Here is a 22922-nt window from a genome sequence, read left to right as displayed (position 1 = left end):
ATTTTTTTAAAAGAACTTTATATTTTAAAGTGTTTGAAAGTGAGCATAGATATATTTTAAGTACTCCTATGATATATCTCTAAGTGAAGATTAAGTTGTTTCTATGATATATATACCACCCTCTTGTTGCCAATATCTTTAGTCATCTTGTTACTATTGTTAGTTTGTACAGTTATTAAGGGTGCAGGATGGAATTAACACTCCATTATCTCTTCTTTCTTTTAAGAATCCTTTCAGAGAAGTGATAACAGATATACATACACACAGCTAATAGCAAAATAGGCTGGAATCACAATACTGGTTTACTTACAAACTAGTAGTTAAGTTGGTATCCTATACCACCTGTATCACTGAGGTTGAGCATTTCTAATAAGAGCTAAGTTGGGGAACATGACTTCATTCAGGTTTAAATTATGTTTTCTTATCCTGCCCTGTGTCTATGATCCCATTTACCTAACCAGTTTCAGAGAGAGAGAGAGAGAGAAGCAATTTACTTCAGCCACCCAGTCAGAAGCAGGGGAGGTTGGCTAGAACTGCTGAGGCAGACCCTGCATAGTGTAAATTGTGGAAAGAGATGTGAAGAGCCAACTAAGGCAAGAGGCTACACTGTATACATACACTTTAGCAGCACCATGTTCCTGACCATAGGAAAAAACACAGTGAATGCCAGGCTTTTACCCAGCAGATTAGCAGTAATTACTGCAGGAGTCCTTTAAGAAAGCGTTGAAAAAAAGTAATCAATAAATATAGGGTAGAAGTTCCCTTCACTTGAAGGACAGAAATGTCCTCCCCAACACACTGTGTTTTTGCCTTGCTTAATACCCCCTTGTGGTCTTTAATATATGAATGGGACTTTCTCTTTATTTCACTGCCAGAATGTATAAATGTCTGTTCCTTTGACATTTGTTTCCATTATTTGGGGAGCTTTGTCTTTAACAGTAGGCATGGTATATTTTTTAATTGAAGTCTTTTTTTCTACCTCAGCCTTATACATCTTTTTAATTCTTAGTTAACGTACATGTGCTAGTCATTAACTCTGTATTGCTGTATAGTTGTTATCTAACTGACATTTGTTATGCAGCTGAAATAGAAGGAAGACAGTCATTATTTTTGAAAAACAATTTTGTGTTTTTTAAATCTATGTATTTATTATAGAAAATTTAGGAAGTATGAAAGAAGACAAAAATTACACCATTATCTACCTGTAACAATCACTAATAATATCTTAATGGGTTTTCTTAGATTTTTTAAAAATGTATACAATTTTAATTTTATTTTTTTTATGAAATGTGATCTTACCGTAGTCACAATATTATATCCAGATTCATTCACTTAACATTATACATTAAAATTAACATAAACATTTTCTAAATTTATGAGTTTATCATTTTAATGGCTACATAATATTCTTTTATGTATATTATTGTACTGAGATGTTCTTTATTTTGCCACTATAGATAATTATGTGATTAATATCTTCTTCATAAAGCATTTCTTATGTTTTGGGTTTTTTTCTCATAGCCCTAAAAGTAGGATTACTATAAAATTTAAGGCTCTTGATATATATTTTGACATGAGTTATAGCAGTTTCCATGCTGCTAACTATTCACGAAAGCTGAATTTACCATACTTCATCATTTAAAATTTTGGTTTCATTATGATTTCTGTATCAAAATATTGCATTGGGTATGGTCTCATGGCATACATACTCATTTCCTTCAATAGCAATAATTCTTTTAATTTTTCATATAGCTGGGAATTGAGTACAGGGAAGGTGCTAGATTCTGGTTAAGTAGTATATCATTGTGAAAACTGTTCATAACTGTGACTCATTAAGAAAATTCACAGACTAGCTGAATGGTTGTACCTTGAATTAACTAGTAAGGGCCAAAATCTTTCAATTTAAAGGGGGAAAGGAACTGTGATAACCCTGATGCTTTTCCTTCAACTCCAAGTCAGAAAAAAAGAGACTCTAGTTCATTGAGTTTTGTCTAGAGCAGTGGTTCTCAACCTTTCTAATGCCGCGACCCTTTAATACAGTTCCTCATATTGTGGTGACCCCCAATTTCATTATTACAAATTGAACATAATTAAAGCATAGTGATTAATCACAAAAACAATATGTAATTATATATGTGTTTTCCAATGGTCTTAGGCGACCCCTGTGAAAGGGTCGTTCGACCCCCAAAGGGGTCGCGACCCACAGGTTGAGACCCGCTGGTCTAGAGAATGACCAGGACATATGGGAAACTGTGCCCGAAGAGAAGTAATTGAAAAAAACTAAAAACTGCCTTCTTACTCATGAAAGACATACCTCAAAAAATAGACTTCTTTTATGTTGCTACAGAAGGCAGAAATAGTACAAATGGATATGTTAAAGAAAGGGAGAGGTTTAGTTTTATAACTATTGAAAACTAAACTAAGCTACTTTTTATTAGTGGCTCCCAACATGCATATATATTAGTAGCATTTAAGCTATGCATACTGTGGGCTCTGCCAACTCCTAAGATTTTTGTTAGTGTTAAACCTTGACATGTAAAGAGGAGGTGGAATTATGGTAATTTACCTCAATTATGAGTGATTTTTTTTTTAAGTTTGAGGAAATTTGAGAGGGCAGATGGGCACAAAAATTTGTTTGAACTTACTGGCTCTGCTAAACCACTATAGATAATAGAGAATGTAGAAAGAGGCTATAAATAAAATCCAGGAATATAGTCTCTAATGACAAATTCTTCCATCGTTTTTATTTATATGTGGTAACAATGGGAAATTATTTAAAACTAGCGGCCTGGTGCACAAAATTCATGCCCTGGGGGGTTCCCTGAGCCCAGCCTGCACCCTCTCCAATCGGGGATCCCTTGGGGGATGTTCGACTGCTGGACATCCCTCTCACAATCTGGGACCACTGGCTCCTAACGGCTCACCTGCCTGCCTGCCTGCCTGATTGCCCCTAACCATTCTACTTGCCTGCCTGATTGCCCCTAACCCCTCTGCCTGCCTGCCTGATTGCCCCTAACCTCTCTGCCTACCTGCCTGATTCCACCTAACTGCCTCTGCCTGATTGCCCCTAACAACCTCTGCCTGCCTGCCTGATCACCTCTAACTGCTCCCCTACCGGCCTAATTGCCCCCAACTGCCCTCCCCTGCCGACCTGGTCACCCCCAACTGCTCTCCCCTGCCTGCCTGATCATGTTTAACTGCCCTCCCTTGCCAGCCTGATCACCCCTAACTGCCTCTGCCTCAGCTCCCACCACCATGGCTTTGTCCGGAAGGAATTCGGACATCCGGAAGATGGCCGGTTGACCTGATCTAATTAGCATATTACCCTTTTATTAGTATAGATAGATTATATAGAATAGGATTGCTTAAATGGGGGAGAAAGCCTTTTTCAGCAGTAGGAGATGCTCTTTGCAGACAAAAACACATAATCCCTATCTCTGGACTATGTGCACTATACTGCCAAACCGGTTATTAAAAAATTGAACCACTTTCTTACACCTTACACCAAACAGCTGTTGCCCTTAAAACCCCTCCTCAGCCCCCACCTTAGGTTCTGCCTTCACAGTTCACCCAGATTAGGTTCTGATTGGTCAGTTTCTATGCCAGTCAGCGTCAAAAGCTCTGCCTCCTAGGCAGCCATTGGCTCTTCTGGGAAATCCAGAATGGCCCCACTGACAGCTGTCTCTCTCTCTCCGGACTTGATCCACAGCCTCCACAGCAGCTGTGGATCAGGCCCTCCTGCCTTTCTCTCTCTCTCCCAGCCTCACCAGCAGCCAAGGCAGCGCTGCGGCAGCTGCTGATCAGGACCTGCCTCTCTCTTTAGGCCTCTCTCTGGGCCTGATCTGCAGCTGCCACGCCCACCCTGCCCCGCTCCCCCCCCCTCCCCCCACCGCCCAGCCCACTTGCCACCAGCTTTGTGGGCCGCGGGGGAGGGACCAAGAGGTGCTCCATGCACTTCCTGGTGACCAGTCAGGTCATCCATCTGGTCATTTAGTTGTGACGGCCCTAGGCTATTAGTATAGATGAGTTAGAGGAAAGGAATCTGATGAGTTTGTGCCATCTCCTTGGAGAAAAGAAGACTTCGTGGGCACATACAACAACAACAATTGCTTTCTTTTTCTGATATTAATGATTTTTCCCAAGGAAATCAATTTAATAGTCCATATACTTGTGAGGAAAGCATATTGCATATTGAGACTGCACAAAATATGTGTATGTAGGGGGGTATGGAAAGGGAAGAAAGAGATGGGCAATATTTTTTAATTGATTTGAGATAGAGAGGAAGGGAGGGGGAGAGAGAGAGAGAGAGAGAGAGAGAGAGAGAGAGAGAGAGAAATCAATCAGCTGCTTCTTTCATCCACCCTGACTGGGAATCGAACTCACAACTTGGATATGTGCCCTGACTGGGAATGGAACTGGTACACGTACATTGCTCAACCAAATGAGCCACACCAGCCAGGGTGAGATGGGCATTTTTAAGACTCCAAAAGGAACTTTAAAAATCTCTAGGATAGGGAACTAAATATTTTGGTAATTGTTCTTTGAGACAAAATAGTTGTTCTAAAATATGTTATTTATAGGGAGATCGGCGGACGGCGTCTCATGGTAGAAACTCGACTTCCAAATGATCTAGCTGAGTTTGAGGGAGATTTTTCATTGGAAGGACTTCGTCTGTGGAAAACAGCATTCTCGGCAATGACTCAAAACCCAAGACCAGGGTCACCCTTTCGTAATGGCCAAGCATTTGTCAATAAAGGGTCAAGTAATAGCCATAAAATGGTGGAAGATAAAAAAATTGTGATTATGCCTTGTAAATGTGCCCCAAGTCGACAACTGGTTCAAGTATGGCTTCAAGCCAAAGAAGAATATGAACGTTCCAAGAAACTGTCTAAAACTGAGCCAGCTGGAGTTGTAAAATCTGCTGAGAACTTCAGCTCTTCAGTTAACCCAGATGACAAACCTGCAGTGCCTCCAAAAATGGATACAACTCCACATATACTCCCCACTACAGCACATACCAAGGAAGATGTTGATAATTTTCAGATTGCTTTACAAGTTTCAACCACAGGATGTAGTCAAACTGCAAGTGAAAGTCAGATGCTGCCACCAGCTGTTTCTACAAATGATCCTGAGGAAGATGATGATGATGACTATTATTCTAGTTATAGCTCCCCTGATTCCCCAGTAATTCCACCTTGGCAACAAGCAGTATCCCCAGATCCCAAAACACTGAATGGAGATGACCGACCCTTATCAGCAGTGGAGGAACTATGTTCCCTGGCTGTGGAGAACCTCTTAAAGCCAGTAAAAGATGGTATACAAAAAAGCCCCTGCAGTGAGCCTCGGGATCCTCTTATGATATCTCCGATCAATGTTAGGGCAAAAACTGGGATATGTGATTCACTTTGCCTTCATAGTACACCAATCATACAGAGAAAACTTCTGGAAAGACTTCCTGAAGCAACGGGCCTTAGCCCTTTATCAACAGGTAAGTTTCTAAATAACAGATTTTAATAGCTGTTCTTCAAAGATTAAAATGAAGACAATATTAGACTATGTTAATGAAAATGAGGGCTTTTTAAATGAAATTTTAGCTCGGCTAATGAGAGTATTGTTATCATGTCTCAGAAAAACATCACGTGGAAACTTTTTTAGCTTTCTGCTATGAAATCTACATATGCCTTCATCCTATCTTCTCACTTCTGGGTGAACTATAGGAGCCCTCTAAGAAATCTCACCTTCTCAACTTGATTTTTCCCATTGCCCATTTTTTCCATTCCCATTTTCCCTTTAATAATATACCCAAGTCTCTCTCCGAACTTTAAAATAGAAACAAAGCCAAACAACTGCTTTAACCTTAGATTCTCCTTCAAAGCCAAATTTTTTAGATTTCTTAAATGTAACAATTTCTTTACCTTGTACTCATTTCTCAACCTGCTCTACCTGGATTCTATCCCCATAATTTTACCAGTATGGCTCCTGCAGAGATTCTCAGTAACCTTTATATAGCTAAAGCCAATGGATGTTTTTCAGTCTTCCTATCACATGCCCTATAAGCGGCCATTGTCATATTGACCATTCCTTACTTCCTAGAGCTTTTTCTCCCCTTGGCTTTTTTCTTCCTACTCCTGTTTCTTCTTACTTGCTTTCCTTTGAAGTTAAACTCACATTCTCAGTTATTATCTAAATGTTGGGATTTATTAAGGCTTAGCCTTTAGCTTTCTTTACTCTTTACTTACTTTATATTCTCTCCCTATATTCTCTTCGTATGAGCAGGAGTGTCTAATTCCTGCTCATAGTATTACTGCAGATAATGCACAAGCTTAAATTTCCATTCAGAACTCTCTCTTAAGCTTCAGAACACTATATCCAACTGCCTATTTGGCATTTCTACTTGAATGCTCAAAGGCATCACAAGGTCAGTATTTTTTTAGTCAGTTCATGATCTCATTGCATGCATTCACTACCAAACACCTAACACACATGCCCACACACAGAAATCCACCTGGTCCTCTTTAAGTTTTCCTCATTTCAATGAATATCACTACCATCTCTGTTACTTAGTTACACAAGTCAGAAACATGGGATTTATTTGTTACGCCTTCCCGATCCTAATTCCCTCACTACCCAGCCTGTGGTTTCCAATCTATTACTACAAAGTCCTGTAATCTTTTAGTTTCCTAAATTACACAGATCGCTCTACCACTACTGCTATCACTATAACCTTAGGCCAAACTGTTATCATTTCTCACCTGGTTTTCTACCCTAGCCTTCTTATCTACCCTTTGCAATTTCTCGGTCTTTTGCTCAGTAGTTGGAAAATCTCCACGCTGTTCCGTTAATAATCCCATCTTTCTGTTCCAGCTCAAAAAAGCCTTCCTAACCTCCTGACTATATAAAAATTCCCAATTGTATTCTCTTTTGTTGTATTTACCCCAGTTATAATTTTACCTTTCTATATGTATTTGGTGAATGCCTGATTCTCTCTAGACCCCATGAGGATATAGACTGTCTTTCCCTCATCATCATAAATCCTGGACAAATAAGTGAATGAATGAATTAAATGATTTCCTAAGATAATGAAGGAATAAAACAGTAATTAAAATGTAAACGTTTTTATTTAAAATACAAATTTTTTAAGTTATTTTGGTGGGGATCAGAAGATTGAATTGGTTTTGCCTAGAGAATTTACAGAATAATATTCACAAATGTTATTAAGAATTTAGAACAACAAAAAGTTTTTAAAAAATAGAAGCATATAATTTTGATATAAATATTAAATATGAAATTTCTTTCTACAGAACCAAAAACTCAGAAATTGAGTCATAAGAAAGGAAGTAATACTGACACTCGTAGAAGAATATTCTTAACACAAGCAAAGGTAACTATGTTAAACATATTTAAAAATCAGTGGAAGATCCAGTCTTATTCTTAGATTTCAGTTAGATAATTGATAACTTTGTGTCTCAATTTTTAAAAAAATTTTATTATATTTTTGCATCATTTTATTTACATCTTTGAGACAACAAGAAATTGCCTAATTTTTTTTTTTAGTTTCTTTTTGTTGTTGGGATCTAAAAGATTCTTATATGTAAATACAAATATTACAGAGAAAGTGAATATGATAGCCAAAATGTGGATTATGAGGATACAAATACATTAACTGATTACTGGCAATATCAGAACAGTCCAATGACAGCAGAGCTCAAGTAAGTGATTTTTGATCCCACCAAAAATATATCCTTTTTCTTGGTTTATTACTTTTTTCTTAAATATAACATTATTAATTTTTTTCAGTTTATGTTACTAAATAACAAAGGAAACCATTATTATTGAAATTCTGAAAAATCATAAATATCTTTATTCCAATACTAAAAATATGGTAAAACTTAAAATACATGGTTATGTGAAAAAAGTATACAGTACATATGTATCTTCAGAAATATATGATAGAAATCACTCCTGTATTATCCAATTGTCATAACTATCATGAATGACATAAGATATATTTTGGTGTTTCTATTTGGAGATTATAAACTTTTTAAAAAACTTTTCTTTTTAAAGCAGAATTGTTGAATTACAGGCTATTTATTTTAAAAACAAGTACCAGAGTATTGTGAATATAAATGGTTTATGGGTTTGGAAATCAGAAAACATATTTTTCAGAAAAAAGAAAGATTATATTCTTTCTAAACCCATAAAGATTATTTATGTTTTAACTCATCTTTCAGACATATGTTATGTTAGGGTAAAATACAAATCCAAAATTTCAAATCTTATTATTAACTAGCCAGACTTGTTGCAAATACTTTGCTTGCTTGTCATATTTCCAGTAAGGGTGAAGATAAATGTCCATGTGGTATAAATGTCAAGTCTCTACAAGACTATTATTTTCAATATTTGAGGCTTGTAAATCGAAGAACAACATATGGTTTGCTTTCAGATTATATCAGATATTTCTACATATATCCAGTTCTGGTATTTTGAATTACTCGCATGAAAAGAATTTTAATAAAATACTTATGGTTTCTCTTTGGACTTAAAGAGATATTATTAGTTTATCATGTATTACAAAACACATAAAGCATATTATTTAAGTAGGAATAAGTAGTCAAAATAAAGAAAATGGTTGCTTATTTATTTTTTCTCTGGCTATGTGTTGTTGTGTTTTTTTTAATAGAATCAATTTGCAGCAGTAAATACCCCAAAGAAAGAAACTTCTCAGATCGATGGACCATCTTTAAACAACACTTACGGTTTTAAAGTCAGCATACAAAACTTACAGGAAGCAAAAGCTTTACATGAGGTAAAATTGCAACAGTAAGAACACATTCACTGTTTAACTCCTATGTTTTATGCTGTGGAACAAGTATGGAAATTTTTTATTGAGGAAGTAATACATTGAATTCTATACTTGTTAATCATTCTGTTCTTAAAATTCTTACTATTTCATGTATTCATACATTTATATGAAATAAGATAAACTTTTAAAGCAACCATTAGTTATTGAGACTGCTATGTGGTTTCACAACTTTCATAAATCTTATAACTGAAATCCAGTTTATAGAAGCTAAAATTAGAAAATAGTTTTTTAACTACTAGAAAAAAATCTCTTATTCTGGATTGTTATATTAGGATGTTATATCACATTCGAAACATTTACTTGTGTTTTCTATTTGTTTGGCTCAGTGGATTAGTGCTTGCTACAATTCATTTGTTCACATAATACCTATATAACCCAGTTACTTTCACTGCACAGGCCATATGCCAAAGACTAAGGGATTGTCTTTAAAATGTACATCAGTCATAGGATAAACTGGAGAATATGTGTGAGTCACTATAAATTTATCTCTTAGAGAAAGCACAACTCAAGAACATATATTTGCCCAGCCAGCCAGCATGGTTCAGTGGTTGAGTGTCGATCTATGAACCAGGAGTCACAGGTTCAATTCCCCGTGAGGTCACATGCCCAGGTAGCAGGCTTGATCCCCATGTGAGGCATGCAGGAGGCAGCCAATCGGTGTTTTCTGGACTCTCTCCCGCTCCCTTGCTCTCTGAAATAAAAAAAAATATATATATTTTTAAATACAACATATTTGACTGGCAGTAGGTGAAAATTAGAGTATATTTTTATTATTTATACCTGTGCTATCAGTATGGTAGCCGCTAGCAATATGGCTATTGAGAACTTAACATTTGGCTTATATGTCTAGGTTCTGAATTTTAACTAATTTAGGTTTAAAAACTGATACTTGACTCATTTATTAGAAAACTTTTAAGTATGTTTAGAACAACTTAGGAATGTAAAACTACTTTTTCAACTGTAAATTTTATGATACCTAAATACAGTTCAGGTATTTTCATAAAAAATTTAGTGTCCACATTGAAATTTGCTATAAATGCACACTAATTTTGAAATCATAATAGAAAAAAAGAATGTGAAATATCTCATTCATAACCGCTTATATTGATTTCATATTTTAAAAGGTAATATTTTAGATATATTGAATTAAATGAAAGTATTTCTAAATTAATTTAACCCATTTTTACTTTTTTCCAATGTAACTACTAGAAAGTGTAAAATTACATATTTGATTTTCATTGTATTTTTTAATGGACAATGCTGGTTTATATAGTTGTTTTATGTCTTTACCTTGAGAGCAGAGAATTGTTTTTTATTTTGGGTTTTTTTGTTCTAAGGTCAATTCTATCTTAAACTGATCTAAGACTTGGATAAGCATAGACTTAAAAAAAAAAATTTAACTTTGTCCTCATTTAACCCTAAATTTGAACTAAGAATTGTACATTTTTAGAATTAGATTAGAATATAGTCTAACTTTCTAAATATATATTTATACATTTTTTCATTCAACTTTACTTCCTGCTTTATACCTGGCCCTGTATTATCCCCTGAATCTCAGATAAATTAATTAATTAACTCAGGAATACATATTTTATCAAATACATTCCCAAAATTAGAAAATTAAAATACTTTGTTAAAATGTATTTATTAGAGCAGATTTAATAGATCTTAGCAAAAGGATTTTTAAATTTGATTACTCTTTTATTATTTGAAAAACATACATTTCTTCTTATACTATTACTTTACTCACATTACCCCATTTCAGAATCATGAGCCTTCTTAAAGTTGAAATCACTTGGGAGGTCTGGCAGGTTGCTCATAGCTTCTTCCCAACACAGGCTTTTTTAATCTCAAGGCACACTCCAAACAGCCACCTGGTGGTCAAATTAGGAATAAACCCAAAAATATCTGCGCTATGTTCTGTTCCTTTTTCTAGAAATTGTGCCCATGGCATTTTTCTTCTGTTTTCCATTACCATGGACTAATCTTTCCCTTCTGCATATACATTTTCAAACAGACAAAAAGAGTTGTAATCCTTGTCCCCCTTCTTATTTATCTCTTTCCTAGTTACACTAAGTAAATCTCTCAGTCTCTTCTTTCCATAGTTTTTTTTTAATACACCTAAGATCATAATGCATTTTATATTAAGGAATCGAAATGCAACATTTGAATCTGAAATTTGGCCTGTTAAATAAATTAGACTCCTCCAAGACTCTTTTGACCTGAAATTTCTTTAGTCATCTTCATAACCTTTCCACATGTTGATTTTTTTCCTAATTAAACTGGATTTTTAGGTTTTGTTTTGTTTGGGTTTAAGGAGAGTTTTCCCATTTTACATTTTTGTATATACATGCTTATTGTTTTTTAAAAAAAATCAAGCAGTCCTGAAGAATATACGCTTAAAAGTTCTTTCCCTGAGCTCCCCCTAATGGTTTGATTTTTTTCTAATCTTTGTTTTTTTAAAATAGAAACAGCAACATATTTCTTAAGGACAGTGGTGGATTTGTAGATATTTGTTTTATTCCTTATATCTTATATGTGCATGATTAATGTTTTTTATATTTTAAAAAGTACTTATGAATTTACTAATAATTTACTAATGAATTCGTGTAGTATTACATGTACATGGGAAAAATTCCAATCCGTACAAAAAGATTTACAGTGAAAAAGTAAGCTTTCCTTTCACCTCAGGCTAGCAATCTCCTTACAGACAATAAGCAGATCTATGTTTTTTTATGTCTTTTTGCAGAGATTATGCATATGCTTAACCTTTTAAAATATATAGATACATATAGATATTTTATTTCAGAGAAAAAGGGAGAGGGAGAGAGAGAGATACATCAATGATGAGAGAGAATCATTGATCGGATGCCTCCTGCATGCCCCCTACTGGAAATCGAGCTCGCAACCCAGAGCCCACAACCTGCAACCCGAAACCCAGGATGTATCCAGGCCCAGAATCGAGAAGTGACCTCCAGGTTCATAGGTCGATGCTTAACCTTTCTCACACACATGCAGTATGAGCATACAACACTTACTGGTTCTATTTATCAATGTTTTATGGTGATCTTTCCATATTACAACATAATAGGTCTGGCTCATTCTTTTGAAAATTTTAAAGGTTTCAGAATATTTCATTGTTTGTGGTCTTTATGGATGGCGCATAATTTATGAAACCAGTCCTCAACTGATTTTTAGTCTTTTATTGTTTATAAAAGACTGAAAATATCACAATCTTCAGTGAACATTCTTGTGCATATAATTTGTCTAAATGTATGAGTATATCTGCAGGATCTATTTTCAGGAGTAGAATTGCTAGATCAAAGGTTATGTCCATTTTTAATTTTATAGGTATTTTTTAATTGTCCTTCAAAGGGATTTAACAAATTCTATTTCCATCACTAGTGAGAGCCTTGCATTTATATTTCTTCAACAGTTGGCATGCAAGCTAAATACAAAATACAAATCCTTTATTAAATATATAAGATTTGAATAATTGCCAGTATTGGACCGTAGCCTACTATTTCCCATTGCCAGATATATGTACTTCGCTGGTATAATTATGGCTATAATTTCAGCTATAATCATATTTGTTTTTCTTACCCAGAGTTTTTACTTGCTGTGTCTTGATTTTAGAAAGAGAACTAAGGATTACAATTAAGAAAAGTTTTTATTGGCATAGGAAAATAAGTTTTAAAAGAAAAATATTACATTAAAAATTTTTTTTAAATCTTTATTGTTGAAAGTATTACATATATACCCTTTTTTCGTCCATTGACCTCTTCTAGCCCGCCCCTGTCCTCATCCCCTACCCCAGGCCTCACCACCCTATTATCTGTGTCCATGGGTTATACAAGTTCTTTGGTTGATCTCTTCCCACCCACCCTCCGTTGCCTTCCCTCTGAGATTCGACATTCTTGCATTATATGTCAGAGAAAATGTGCATGGGCAAAAATCTGGCTGTTGTGTAGTTGATACCATACAATTCTTATGATTTTTCTTTTCAGGAAAAACTATAACAATCTGCCTAGTACATACAAAAGTCTAAATTTAAGTAGCCTCAAGTAGTAAAGAGTAAGTAGGAGCTTCAAATTTTAAAAATCTCTTTTTTTAGTTTGAACTGTAGGTAAAACTATAGTTAATTATGTAGATAGTAAAAGGTAACAAACTTTTGAATATATAACTACTTGGACTAGTCATTCAAACAGAAATTTAGAAAATATGTATTGACATTGAAAAATTATAAGCAAATTTTCTAAAATAAAAACATGAATTGATTTAATTTAATCTTAGAAATGAAAATTTTTAGCTTTGAGTGTAGAGTATTAAACTGTTACTGTGTCCTTTGTGGCCATATTTTTCTGTAATTTTACATATGTATTTCCTTGGAGTCTTAGTGAAACATAGTTTTTTCAGCATGTCTTAAAAGTGTTTAAAAACATATTTTAATTTCCTTTTATAGATACAAAATCTTACCCTCATCAGTGTGGAGTTACATGCTCGAACTAGACGAGACTTAGAACCAGATCCTGAATTTGACCCAATCTGTGCTCTGTTCTACTGCATCTCATCTGATACTCCACTACCAAATACAGACAAAACAGAACTCACGGGTGTAATAGTGATTGATAAAGACAAGACAGTCTCCAGTCAAGGTAGTGTTCATTTTTATTAGTTTATACCTACGCGCCTGTCTGGAATTCTAAACCATGCCAGTATAAGGAACTTCTTTCTAAATTGCTGAGATGTAGGGATAAGAAGTGTTGTGTATAGCTTTGTCCTAGACTTACTATACTTACTCCAATAATTGTCAGAAGTCAGGAGCAATCCTATATAATAAAAGCCTAATATGCTAAGTCTCTGGTCATCCGTTCAACCAATCAAAGCATAATATGCTAATGATATGCTAAGGCCACTCAACCGCTCACTATGACGTGCACTGGCCACCAGGGGGCAGTCAACCAGTCACTATGATGTACACTAACCACCAGGGGGCAGACGCTCCAATCAGTAGGTTAGCTTGCTGCTGAGGTCCAGTTGATCAGGACTGAGTGAGATGGGTGGGGCATGCCCTGTAGCCTTCCCACAATCCCTCCCCGGCTTGCCAACTTCCCACGTCCCTCTCTGGCCCCGATTGTGCACTGGTGGGGTCCCTCAGCCAGGCCTGCGCCCTCTCGCAATCCAGGACCCCTCAGGGGAAGTTGGAGAGCCAGTTTGGGCCCAGTCCCACAGGCCAGGCTGAGGGACCCCACTGGTGCACAAATTCGTGCACCAGCCCTCTAGTACAATATAAAGATCTTAATAAAATTTCCAAGTAGAATATATCATTTCTTCTAAATATTATTTTCTAAAATACTAATTGTTGATACTGAAATTAAATGATTATGTATCTTTAGGTTAGATAGACAGTCATATATGCAGTGCTGGTATTTTGTGGCTAATACAGAGCTTCTATTTGCTTTAAGAAGTTACAATTATTAGTTAATGATTTATAAGAGACTTTTAAGATACAATCTAATTTTGTTTATATCTCTTCCTAAATACATACACATTTGGTTCAGAGGTTGTTTATAGAGTATCTATACTAATAAAAGAGTAATATGCTAATTAGACTGGGAGATCTTCCAGATGTTCTTCCAGACAAAGCCATGGGCTTGGTCGGCCTGCAAACTGCCCCCAAACAGCCCTCGGCCCCTCACCCAGGCCGGCCACACCCCTCCAGCAGGGACCCTCATCCTGATGGGGGTGTGGCCAGCCTGTAAATGGCCCTCAGCCCCTTGCTCAGGCTGGCCCTGTCCCCCAGCAGTGACCACCACCCCGATGGGGGCGTGGCCAGCCTACAAACCGCCCCAGCCTCCCTCGCCCAGGCTGGCCCCGCCCCCAAGGTGACCCCCACCCTGATCCAGGATCCCCTTCAGGGCAGACCAGCCAGCTCCCACCCATGTACCAGGCCTCTATACTAATAAAAGGGTAATATGCTGATTAGACCGGACGTCCTTCTGGACAAAGCCATGGTGGCAGGGCCAAGGCAAAAGTGGTTAGGGGCGATTAGGTCAGAAGAGGAGGGCAGTTGGGGGTGATCAGGCGGCGGGGGGGGGGCAGTTGGGGGCGAGTAGTCTGACAGGGGGCCAGTTGGGAGCCTGCAGGCCGGCAGTGGGGGGCAGTTGGGGGTGATCAAGTCAGCAGGGGGAGCAGTTGGGGACGATCAGGCTGGCAGAGGGGGGGGAAGTTAGGGGCAAGCAGGCCGACAAGGGGTGGCAGTTGGGGGCGGGAAGGCAGGCAGGCAGATGAGCAGTGAGGAGCTAGCGGTCCCGGATTGCAAGAGGGATGTCCGATTGCCAGTTTAGGCCCGATCCCTGAGGGGTCCCAGATTGGAGAGGGTACAGGCCGGGCTGAGGGACACACACACACCCCATGCACGAATTTCGTGCACTGTGCCACTGGTACCATATAAGGCATTTTATAAAACACAAAATGTCCCTCTGTAGTTTTAAATGGTAATAAATGAATTCAGTCAACTGAAAAGAACTGAACACAATTATATAGGAATTTGCAGTTTAATCATTGGTGTGCTTGAGCTGGCTTTTACCAGCTCACAAGCCAATGAATATATCATGGCTTATTATTTTGAACTAGTTGATGTCACATTGGTAGCTTGAAGTCAGCCATGGGGGGACATCTTTATGTCATGGAAATAGGTAAGCACTACAAATTGGGGCTTCCCCCTACTCCTGGAGAGGTTATTGTAAACATTTTCCAGAATACTGCTGATTTAAGTATTCTCTACTAAGCAAAACTTTGCCTGTAGGAAGAGTAAAGAAACAAATGAAGTAATAACATTTCTTTTCAGATGACATTATCTGGAGAATTTTGTGAATTTAAGACTTTTCGGGAAAATGTGAAATTTGAATTTTTAAATTTTCTTAAGGTTTTTTTAAAGAAATTTTTCAAGAAATTGGGTTAATTTTGTATTTACTTTGGGGAAACACTCGCTTAATTTGAACTCTTTCAGTAGCATAATTTCACTCAAAAGTAAGGAACAGCCCTGGCTAGGGAGCTCAGTTTGGTAGAGCACTGTCCCTCTATGCCAAGGTTGCGGGTTTGATTCCCAGTCAGGGCATATACAAAATCAACCAATGAATGCATAAATAAGTAGAACAACAAATCAATGTATCTCTCTCTCAAATTAATAAAAAAATTTTTTAAGTAAGGAACAATAGTCCTTACACAGTTGTATATAATATACATTTTGTTTATTTCTTAGATATCAGATATCAGACCCCGTTACTCATTAGATCTGGAATTACAAGACTAGAAGTTACCTATGCTGCTGATGAGAAGGGACTTTTTCAAGAAATTGCAGATATAATAAAGAGGTACTGTTTTGTATTTTTTATTTTTTGTTTGTTCAGAGAATACTTTAATCCTGTTGCTGCTTAATATAAATGAAGGTCGGGAAAAGGGAGAGAACTCCTTCCTGTTGAAATAGAGTTATCCCTGAAAAGATTTTGCCCTCACTTCCCACCACCTCCGTCAAGTTAGGGATTGGAAAAAGAATATTCTATCCTCAAGATTGAGGGGTCAGTGAAACAGATATTAGCTTAGCCTCTAGCTTTCCCAGTTAGATTTTAGCATGACTTTTCTATGCTGGTGAAATAATGATGAACTACAACAAACTTATTCATTAAATAGGCTCTACCATGGAGGCCAGCCACCATTTCAATAAACTTTTTTTTCCCTAAGTAAATGTTTTCTGAGCTCTAAGCAAACTAATATTTCTAAAAAGCTTTGGAATGCAATCTGTTCATAAATTTAATTTAAAAATAAAGTAAGTGGTTCTTTTGCATTTTCTCAATAGTATTATTCTGGGTAGCCATGGACTCTCTTATTAAATGTTTCACTTTTCCAGGAACTTAATATTTCTGCCCATTGCAAGCTTTAGGTTTTTAAATGCCTAAATCAGGCTAGAAAATACACTCTGAATCCTGATGTGTGGATAAAAGCTGGTTTTGAGCATATTATACTCAATCCTCTCTTTAGTTGACATCTTGTAAAATTTAGTTGAACTTTATAGTGGAATTCTTGTAAAGCCTATAAAACTGAAATTATATTCTGATATTATGTGCACTCAACATCTGACTGTATCCAAAATAGGTTAACATAAACCATTTTGAAAATTAGAAAACCAGAAAATGTTTTCAACAAAACAAAATTAAATTAAATGTCAGAGCATCAAAAATGATATGCTACTACCCACTACATTTGGGAGGAAAAAATGGTGTATTTTTAGCATTTATAGCACTGGTGACTGGATGGATTCCCATCCATTTGAGTCTTGCCATTGTCAGTCCTACCATTTATCTTCTCACAGAAGTTGTCATCAACATGTCAGATGCTTTCATGCCCATCCTTTTATTTCTTCAAGCAGCTTAGCAAAAGGAACATGTAAGAGTTTCTGTCAATACCATTTTGTATGCCAGCACAAATCCAGTCATGTCCCTGGGCTTCGTGTGCTTGTCTTCTCCTTATTAGGTATATTCCCAACAACAGGATTACCTGCCAACATGGAGAGTTTTCTCAATCATGTGCAAGTGCAGTACTTTCTAAAATGTCTATAACATGAATTATACTGGTCATTAAGGAAAAAAATGCAGTAAAGTAAAATAAAACTAACTTTTAATTCTTACTCCAAAAGATCATATGATTATTATAAAGAGAAAAAAATACTAAAATATCAACATTTCAATTCTGTAATGTTTTTTATATTAGTCCAAACGAACCTCTAAAAGGTTATTTCATTCTTGCACCCCTTTTGTTGAGTACCTACTCCATACAGGCTTTGTTAAAAGCATAGGCTTTGGATCTGTATTTTTTTTGTCTCAGGCAAGTTAATGTATCTCTAAGCTTTAGTGTCCTCATCTGTAAATGGGTAATGGGTAGGATAATTAAGCGAGATAATGCACAAGAGGCTCACCCTGATCAGTATTAAATGTTAACTCTGTGTAACGTACAGTGCTGGATGCTAAATATAAAATTGAATAAAATATAGGTGCATACTCACAGAGTTTTATTAACTTTATTTTTCCATTCTTAATATTTACTCCTCAGGTGGCAAACATAAAAAGTAGTATAAAGCAATATTAAGCAAGTAAAACTAAATCCATTATCTTCTTGTCACAATCATTTGTCTCTTTCTATATTTCCTTGAACTGTTAATAATTTTCCATTTTCCCAGACTTCCTAATTTAAATATAAGCTTTGATTCCCCCCTTTTTCTTTTCCCTACATCCATACAATATATCTTACCCACTTAACCTCAGGTATTTCTCAAAACCATTCCTTCTCCTCCATGGTGATTGCCACTGGCCTAGTTACAGCCCCCTCAGCTCTCATCTGTGCAGATGTTGGTGGGTTATTTAAAATATTAGTTGTGAAATAGCTTCTTTTTTTTTTTGCCTAAGCAAATAATCATTTTCGTGTTTCTGTTGCTTTTATTTTCTCCACATTTATTTTCTGCACCACTGATCCCTGCTACCTAACCTTGTTTTTTCTATAACTTTCAGAAAACCTGATAGACAAAATAAAATTCATAAAAATTAAAGAACAAGCCCTGACCGGTTTGGCTCAGTGGATAGAGTGTCGGCCTACGGACTGAAGGGTCCCAGGTTCCAGTCAAGGGCATGTACCTGGGTTGCGGGCACATCCCCAGTGGGGGGTGTGCAGGAGGCAGCTGATCGATGTTTCTCTCTCATCGATGTTTCTACCTCTCTATCCCTCTCCCTTCCTCTCTGTAAAAAATCAGTAAAATATATTTTTAAAAAATTAAAGAACAAGTTACCAAGATTATGTTATTGTCACCAAACGTTTCCACAGAAAAAATATGGAAACCTTGAAATTTTGAACTTGTAACAAATGTTATATCAGCTTTAAGAGTCTCAAGACTAAACAGCCTCTAGGTCAAAAAATAAATATACTTAATAGAGCTGAAAAATATTGAAACAACTACATAATTCTTCTAAAAGAACAAAATCTATTTAATAAATCCATTAAGAGAAGCATAGGGTAACTTTTTGTTGTTTTTTCAGCCATCATCTTTGAGCAGTGCCAGTTTATAAAATAGACAACTTTTTAATTGAGAAAAATAATTTTTCAAAACATTAGCAAGCCTGGCAAGAGTGGCTTAGTTGTTTGGAGTGCCCCATGCACCAAAACGTTGCCAGTTCAGTTCCCAGTTAGGGTACCTACCTAGGTTTGGGGTTAGAAGGAAGACAACTGATTAATGTTTCTCTTTCTCCCCTTCCTCCTTCCCCTCCCCCTCTCCAGTTGACTGCAGTAGTGTGTTGTGTGTATATAGGAATCCTTCAAATCTATCCCTGACAATCCTTAGTCACTTGACACTTCTACCCCGATTTCTTAAGTTTAAACATTACGTAGTTTTACTGGGAGATGCACTTGTCTTACAGATAGTTCATCTTTGACTGCTCTGAGAAGTTGCTATCAATGACAAATGTATATTAGATGTTATGTTAAAAGATTAATGAGCAGGAAAGGTGTTGGGAGATTCCTTTTCTTAAGTGCCCTCGTATCTTTCTGAATTTTCTTTTTATGAATTAATCTACCTTTTTAAGCCTTTGATTTCTGAGACTGAGAATTTGCCTCATTGTTGCATATTGCCTTGCTTCCTTTATCTTTGTCTCCTGACAAGTTGAGGGCTAAGTCTGTGGTATAACAGTGGATCACAAGCAGATCACCAGATATTAAAATTTACATTATACAATGTATTTTGATAGGGCCTTTAAGGAGTAGAAAAAATAAAAAGAATGCCATTGCAGAAGTTTGAACTTGGTTTTTTTATATCAGCTACTTAAATCATCCAGGATTAAAAATGAGACATTTTTGTGACATTCTTATAAGTAAGAACTAAAGCCATTCAACACCCATTTTAAGAAAGAAGCTATGGCCTGGCTGGTATGGTTCAGTGGTTGAGCATCGACCCATGAACCAGGATATCACTAGTTTGACCCCCCAGTCAGGGCACATGCCCAGGTTGCAGGCTGGATCCCCAGTTAGAGGGCATGCAGGAGGCAGCCGATTTATGTTTCTCTGTCATTGATGTTTCTCTCTATCCCTCTCTCTCTAAAATCAATACACATTTTTTTCTAAAAAGAAAGAAGCTATGGAAGTATAAAATATTAGCAAAACAGTTTAAAATATACCTGCTGATCTGCTCATGATCCACTGTTATACCACAGACTTGCAGAGTAGCTATATTAGCTTCCACCGGTAAATTAGTATAATTCTATACTGCAGGCATTGGCCGATACTCCAGGAGTTAAGTGATATAATCTGGACATTCCACAATTTAGAGTGACTTTATAAGCAGTAATGTAAAACACAACTTTATAACTTTTTGTGATCTATCACCTGTTTGGGGGCTTTTATAAGCAATACAATAATCAGAGTAATTTGGAGCTTCTAATTTGATAGAGTTACTGTAGTTTTTGCTCTCAATTTATGACTGTAATCAGTTCCTCTCTTCCCCCCGCGTTCTTCCATGGTGGTCACCATGGAAGTCATAAGAGGAGCCACACGAGGCTCCTTCTGAGTTAGATGCAGATTGTCAGTTCAGTTTACCAGTGCAACTCAACACAATGAGCAAATTTCCTCCTAGTTTCTGATGCTTATCTTTCCCACATTAATCTCACTCCTTTAATATTTCAGTCTTCCATTAAACTGAGTCACTTTCCTCTTAAGTTAAGAGGACAAACTTGTCATTACCTAGGCCTTATTTCATGTAAGGACCAGGTCATTACTAAAATCGAGTAAGAAATGGAAGACATTTTTATTTTCTTTCTCAGCATTAAAACTATTTAAGAACAGTATAGGTTAGAGAGGTAGAGAAATGGCAACAGAATGAACTGGGAGAATTCAGAACACAATATCCACACATGCCCTCACACTTCACCCAGCCCCTACCTGTATTGTATTTTCAATCATACCCTCTCTCATGTACTTCAGTGGTAATTCCTCCCTCCCACCCCAATTTCTATCAGCCTCTTTCCCAAGTCAGATCAAATAAATACACAGTCTAAGTGAAAACGGTACTTACTTTATAAAAGTAGCATCAAACCAAGAGCTTCTACTTGGCCAACTCCTTCCTGTATAGCAGTTTTGTAGGTGCCACTGTATCATCCCTTTCCCATTGAGAAACATAGAATATAGATTTGTATTTTTATACTTTATATCATGAAGAAACAATTCTTCTGGTAAAAGGTTTCAATGTGTGGTCCTTTTTTCATTCCTTCTGTAGGTATGACCCTGATATTCTGCTAGGGTATGAGATTCAGATGCATTCCTGGGGTTACCTCTTACAGAGGGCTGCTGCCTTAAGTGTCGATTTATGTCAGATGATCTCTCGGGTGCCAGGTATGTAGCACTGTGAACGTTTTATGGGTCAACCACAGAGCAAATTACAAAGTAAATAAGGACAAGATGTTTAAAAGTACTATTGTTCTAGCCTAATGTTGAAGATTAAATTTTGTAAGTTCTAGATATATCATAACTCCATTATAAAAAATTTAAAAATCAAGAAAAGTAAAAGAAAAAATACCCCAATCTCACTGCTATATATATATATATACCATTAGTATATTTGTTTTTTTTCTTTTAGTCTTTTTTCATATATATAGGTTTTTATTTTATTTAATATATTTTTTATTGATATCAAAGAGGAAGGGAGAGGGAGAGAGAGAGAGAAACATCAATGATGAGAGAGGATCATCAATCGGCTGCCTCTTGGGGATTGAGCCCCCAACCCAGGCATGTGCCCTGGACTGGGAATCGAAAGTGGGACCTTTCAGTCCACAGGCCGACGCTCTATCCACTGAGCCAAGCCAGCTAGGGCAGGTTTTTATTTTTTATATACACTATAACTTTCATCACACATATATCCCATTTTTATTATGCTTCCTTCATCCCGCATTTTATCATAAGTATTTTATATTATGAGATAGTCTTCATAATCATTGTAAAGAACATAACCTTTTTTATTAATCCTCACCAGAGGATATGCTTTTATTGATTTTTTTTTTTTGAGAGAGAGAGAGAGAGAGAGAGAGAGAGAGAGAGAGAAACATTGATTGATTGCCTACTGTGCACACCTCAACCAGGGATTGAATCTGCAACGTAAGTATGTGCCCTGACCAGGTATTTAACCTGAAACCTTTTTTTTTTAAAATATATTTTATTGATTTTTTTTACAGAGAGGAAGGGAGAGGGATAGAGAGTTAGAAACATCGATGAGAGAGAAACATCGATCAGCTGCCTCCTGCACACCCCCTACTGGGGATGTGCCCCCAACCAAGGTACATGCCTTTGACTGGAATCGAACCTGGGACCCTTCAGTCCGCAGGCCAATGCTCTATCCACTGAGCCAAACCAGTTAGGGCTTACCTGAAACCTTTTAGTGTACAGGACGATGCTCCAACCAACTGAGCCACCAGGCCAGGGCAGAACATAACATTTTTTTGACTTGATGCACCATAATTTAATTTTAATTATCTGGTTCTGTATTTTAGTCTGTTCCTCCAAAGTCTGATTCTCATTTAAGAGAAGGGCAATAATGAGAGTCATATCAAAATTACAGTTTATAAAGCACTTTTTAAAAAAAATTTTATATGACTACAAAATTTTAAGAACTTCATTTTAAAGGCTCCTACAAGTTGAATTAGGACAACATAGAATATACTTTCAGAGACTAAAAGACCAAATATAAAATTGGTAAAAACTAATCAAGAGATATTCTGGGAGAGGTTATGATTTCAATAAAATGTGCTAAGTGTTGGTAAATTTAAAGGCAAAAGTTGAAGCTAAAAGATTCAAGGACAGTAAATATTTTTTGAGCTTTGCCAAAGCTTGGACTATAAAAGCAGAGATACTTTAGTTTTTTGTTGCATTAATTTTTTTATGTATTGAGTGATAGGAATAGTGGTATATCTTCAATTTTTTTCAACATTTTATTTGGGATAGGTTTCAGAAGAAAAAGCTGAGTGCTCAGATG

The 22922-nt window shown here is 36.5% G+C and overlaps 1 protein-coding gene across 16 annotated transcripts in view; it reads left to right on the top strand.

The window, feature by feature from the left end:
• REV3L (REV3 like, DNA directed polymerase zeta catalytic subunit) overlaps positions 1-22922 on the top strand; it is a 153915-nt gene that overhangs the window by 91224 nt on the left and 39769 nt on the right. For all 16 annotated transcript variants that reach the window (XR_002828112.1, XR_002828113.1, XM_023750113.1 and 13 more), the window contains 6 exons: positions 4581-5488; positions 7302-7381; positions 8681-8806; positions 13326-13518; positions 16128-16239; positions 21174-21289. Coding sequence is in view for 14 of the 16 variants with exons in the window: in XM_023750113.1 (XP_023605881.1) it covers positions 4581-5488; positions 7302-7381; positions 8681-8806; positions 13326-13518; positions 16128-16239; positions 21174-21289 (1535 nt within the window). In the remaining 2 variants the exon portion in view is untranslated. The remainder of the gene's footprint in view (positions 1-4580; positions 5489-7301; positions 7382-8680; positions 8807-13325; positions 13519-16127; positions 16240-21173; positions 21290-22922) is intronic.

This window comes from Myotis lucifugus, unplaced genomic scaffold (assembly GCF_000147115.1).
Source record: "Myotis lucifugus unplaced genomic scaffold, Myoluc2.0 scaffold_11, whole genome shotgun sequence".
Classification (NCBI taxonomy): Eukaryota; Metazoa; Chordata; class Mammalia; order Chiroptera; family Vespertilionidae; genus Myotis; species Myotis lucifugus.
This window is presented reverse-complemented; position numbering and strand designations above follow the sequence as displayed.